Raw genomic sequence first — 4,723 nt, forward strand, 5'->3', positions numbered from 1 at the left:
GAACAGGGGACTCCAGGTCAATTTCAAGGTGTGGGACACCGGCCACTAGCCACAGCCTAAAAGCAGCTGTCCCATCCAGCCTCCTGCCTGGGTCCCCCTCCTCCACTATCCACCACAAAGGAGAGGAATCAGGGTGAGATGGGAAAAGCAGGAAGCAGAGGCGCCAAGCCCCTGGAGGCTGGAACTCAGAATGGGTGTGGAGAACAGAGCCTGGCGACTTCCCTCCTTCTTTCAGTAGCTGGCTCGCTCCAAGCAGTCTTGACCCAAAGGGCTCAGAGTGGCGTGTTGGCCCTCAGCCCCATTAACAGATGATCTAGACTAGGTGAGGAAAGGTCGGAGGACAGGGAGCTGGGTTTCCCAACCCCAAAGCAAGACTCCAGACCCCTCAATTCTGGGAGGCCACAGCCAGAGTGTTGACATAGCCGTGGGCGCACCCCTCGTCCTCCGAGATGCAGTGGCCCAGTTGGGGGGCTCCGGGCGCCGGCGGGGCGGAGGGTGGAGCACCGTAGCCCGACCTGGCCCGACTAGGGGACGCCGTTAGCCCCTGGTCCCAGCAGCCCTCCAGGGCCTCCAGGCCGCGGCAGCCGAGGAAGAAGAGGTTCTTGAGCATGAAGACAGAGAGCGGCTGCTGGTAGCTCAGGGCCAGCAGGCAGCGCAGCGCCAGCAAGGGCGCGTCCACCAGGCAGCTGCCCAGGAGGCGCAGGAGACAGCTGCAGCCACCGGGCCGCGATGCCCGGGCCCGGGGCGAGGCGGCGGCGTGGAGCTCGTAGAGCCAGAGCACCGGCGAGGCGAGCGCGAGGAAGTAGACCGCGAGGAGCAGGTAGCGCAGGTGCGCGGGCAGCGGCGCGCGGCCGTCCAGCATCAGCTCCACCAGCGCGAAGCTGTCCAGCAGATCCAGGCACGTGCCCAGGAAGCAGCCGGCGGCGCGGTGCCGCTGCGGCTGCAGGAGCAGGGGGCCCGCGGAGCCGGGGGTGGCGCCCGCTTCACCGATGGCCCGCACCAGGCAGTAGAGCAGCGGCGCCGAAAGCGCCATGGTGAGGCGGAAGCCCGTGGTGCCGAAGGGCGCGCGCAGCTCGATGAGGTCCAGGATGGACGTGCCCAGGATGAGCACCACCTTGGGCGTGAAGGCGATGGAATAGATGAGCCAGGCCAAGTAGGCGAAGGCGAACTCGCCCGCCGCTCCGACCGGCCCCGCCGGCCCCGGGCCACCCGCGCCCCCGCGCGCGCCCCGCGCCTTGGCGCCCGCAGCCCCGGCGGGGGCGGCCGGCAGGTGCAGGGGCGCGGCGTGCGGGTGATGCGGGTGGTGGGCGTGTGCACCTCCCCGACGGCCCCGGCTGTTCTTGGCGAAGAAGATGGCCCAGCCCGCCGCCACCACCAGGTCGGTGGCCACCCAGGAGCACCAGTACAGGTCCGTGACGGCGATGAGGTACACGTCCAGCAGGCCGCCTTGCGCCAGCAGCAGCGCCACGGACAGCGCCTGGTAGCCCCAGCGGCAGCCCGAGCCAGAGGAGCAACCGCGGCGCCCGCCCCCGCGGCCCGACCGGGCCCGGCGCCCGCAGCAACCACAGCACGAACGGCAGGAGGGGCCGGGGCCGGGGCCGGGGCCGCCCGCACCCCCGACGGCCCCGGCCCCGGCGCCCGCGCCCAGGTCAGCGGCGGTCATGCTGCGCGCGGAGGTGGGCGTGGAGGCGCGAGAGGCGGCGGGGGTCCCCGGGGGCTCTGCGGACACCAGCGGCCTGCTGATGCTGGCGCTCTCGTCGTCGTCCTCCCGCTCGGCGCCCGCGCTGCTGTCGCTGCTGCCGCCGGGGCCGCCGCTGCTGCCCGAGCCGCTCCGGCCGCGCAGGAACCGGGGCTGCCGCCGGGCTGGGGGCGGGGCCGCGCGGGGGGCGCCGGGCGCGGGGCGCATTGTCCTCGGCTCCCTCCCGCCTCCCCGGCCGGAGCCGCGCGCCGGAGCCGAGCCCCGCGGCCGGGCGCGCGCGGTGACGGCGGCGGTGACGGCGCGCGGGGCGGCCCAGCCAAGAGCTGGGGGCGGGGCAGGGAGACCGGGATTGGATTCGGGGCTGGGAGGGGGAGATCCGGGCCGCGAGGTCGGCGGGAAGAAGGGGAGAGGCTGCTGGGCGCGGAGGTGGCGGGGAGCGGGGAGGACGCTGCCTCGGAACCCGTGGGGACTCGGGGGCGCCCCGTGGGAACGCGGAGGTGAGATGGGAGGTGATCGCGAGGTCCTACCCGCTGAACCCTTGGGCTTTAGGGACCGGGTGGCCTTGGTCTCAGTGTATATCGTGCCTGCGAGCAACCAGGCTCGGACCTCTGCAGGCACCAGGGTAGACTTGGCCTCTGCTTCCTCCAGTGCCCTCTCCACTCCCCATTGGGCCACCCTGCCTCTCCCTAAGGCCCTTAAAAGCCACGGGGAGAGTCAGGCCGTACTGATTACAAGGACCATAAACAGACATATATTTCTACATATTTATGTCCCTTGCCCACTTGGTTCAGTGGGCACCCCGGGGGAGGTACCAATCTGCAGTGGCCGGAGCAGCTCTCTGAATACAAACGCTGGGAAGAAAGGGGCAGAAAGAGGACGGTTTGTGTGGCCCCAGCTAAGCTGGCGCTGGGTATTCTCTGAGGTTCATAAGGCAGGAACAGGAATCACCGGGAAGAGGTAGCTGCAGAGGAAAAATAAAGAAACCCCTAGAGGTGCAGGTGTGTCGACGGACTCAAAGGACCGCAGCAGTGATGCTGAATGCTGTAGCCTGGCAGTGCATAGAGCTCTGTCCCGCCAGTCCGCAGGTGGACGTGGGGTTTCACACTCAGCACGCGCCCAGCGCTCTGTCCTGCCAGTCCACAGGTGGACGTGAGGTTTCACAGCACACCCCCAGCACGCACACGTTCTGTGTCCAGTCCTCATGTGGGTCCAACAGGTGTGGCGGGGGAGCTGAGCCCTGGGTTGGTGGTCTCAGCTCTACCACTGGGGCTGTGTGGTCTTATTTCATCTCTCTGAGCCTCGGATTACCCAGTTGCAAAAGGGGACCAACATTTGCCTTCCCAGGCTGTTGTATTAGGAGGTCATGAGCTGGGAGGGTTTGGCACAGTTTCTGGTGCAGAACGTGTGAAAGGTAAGTGTCATCATTACAACTGCTCATTTCTCCACCCTTGGGAACCTACCAGCTCAGGCCACTCCTGATTGTTTTCTGGGCTGGATCCCTTCCCAAGATCACACTGGGAGCTCTGCTGCCCAACAGCTCTGGGCTTCGCCAAGCACCAGGGAGCCGAGCAGTTCTTGTTAGGAACAGCGGTCCTTGGAGCTGGGCACAGGCTTCACGGCATGAGAGATTTAGCCCTGCCAGCTGGCACCGAGGCCACCCACCCGGGGCAGTTGGGGGGGGCCCTCGTGAGTGTCACAGCAGGTCCAGGTGAAAAAGCGGGCTGGGGACCTGCCAACTGCTAATGGGAGTGATTACAGCCAGGCTCCCAGCCTCCCCTCAGGGAGAACACCACCCAGCAGCTAACCTGAAAACTGGCCTATAATTCCTGCTCAAGTCAACCGAGCAGGAGAAGCAGAGATGCTGATGAAGGCAAAGAACTGGGCTCCTGAGTGAACACTGATGGCTCTGTCCTCACCCCAGCCTAGGCCCACTTACTCTAGCCACCCACTTGGCTACCTCCTGCCCTCGCCCATCATGCCAGCCCTCGCCCAGACACCCCCACCCCCACCCCCTGCCGAGGATAGGTCTCCTCCCTGGGAACTTGGGTTGTACCAGATCTTTGAAGTTATCCTTGCATTTCTAGGGAATGGACTCCCTAGAGTAACTTCTGAATGAGATTCTTTAGCCCCATTTCTTTCAGGTCTGAGGCCCTGAATGAAAAGGTCACAGAAAAGAAGGATGAGAAATCAGGGCACATGATGGAGTATGCCAATGGTCTGAGTCCCGGAGGCTCCTCGGTGTTGCAGTGGGTTATGTCTAATCTACACACTCGAACGCACACATGCTCACACAGAGCCTTCGCTTCAGCCTGGGAGAAGCTTGACAAAGATGTGGCTGGGATGAAAAGAAGAAAGTTAAGACTTTCTCGTATATAAATTGAGTGCAAACATCCCACAAGGACCTGGAAAAGGGAAGACACACTCGCCAAGCAGCTCCCAGGCTCCCAGGGTCTGTGCTTACGTCTCATACACAATACCCAGGGACAGAGACAGAGGGATGGCACTTTGCTTCCAGACCTCCGACTCCCAGCCCAGTGTCCTCACCTGCCCACCACACTCCTCATAAGCCTAGGATGGCAGCCTGGGAGTGGGGGACAAGCTAAGCAAGTTTCAATCCAAAACCCATTTCCCTGAGCACCTGTTAAATGCCAGGGGGCAGAGGGGGACACCAGGTAGAGCTTGTTTGGAGACCTGATACCTCGTCCACCTGGAGCGGGGAGGCCAGGATGGGTTGAGAGGGAGAAGACAGGCCCAGTCAGCTCAGCAGCCCAGGAAACTCAGTGGGCAGGATCGCCCCCACCCCCAACACCGAGGTTTAATACCACAGATTTACAAATATATAGATTCTCTCCTGTAGAGGAAGACTAGATCTCAGCTTCTTTAAGACATAAAATACCAAGAGGGGAACAGAAATGAAATACATAGAAGCATGTTTTCTATTTCTCACTGAAATTACTTTGGTATAAACCATAAGATACAATGCATATTATTAGCTTTAGAGCAACTACTAAGAAAATAACTCAA

The 4,723-nt window shown here is 63.1% G+C and overlaps 1 protein-coding gene across 1 annotated transcript; it reads right to left on the minus strand.

Moving 5' to 3' along the window:
• On the minus strand, positions 1–1,931 carry TMEM121B (transmembrane protein 121B). Its single transcript, XM_061418396.1, has one exon. It carries the CDS (start codon positions 1,904–1,906, stop codon positions 386–388), a length of 1,521 nt encoding a protein of 506 aa, XP_061274380.1. The 5' UTR covers positions 1,907–1,931; the 3' UTR covers positions 1–385.
• Between the last annotated feature and the right edge of the window lie 2,792 nt (positions 1,932–4,723).

Source organism: Bos javanicus, chromosome 5, assembly GCF_032452875.1.
Source record: "Bos javanicus breed banteng chromosome 5, ARS-OSU_banteng_1.0, whole genome shotgun sequence".
NCBI classification, from domain to species: Eukaryota; Metazoa; Chordata; class Mammalia; order Artiodactyla; family Bovidae; genus Bos; species Bos javanicus.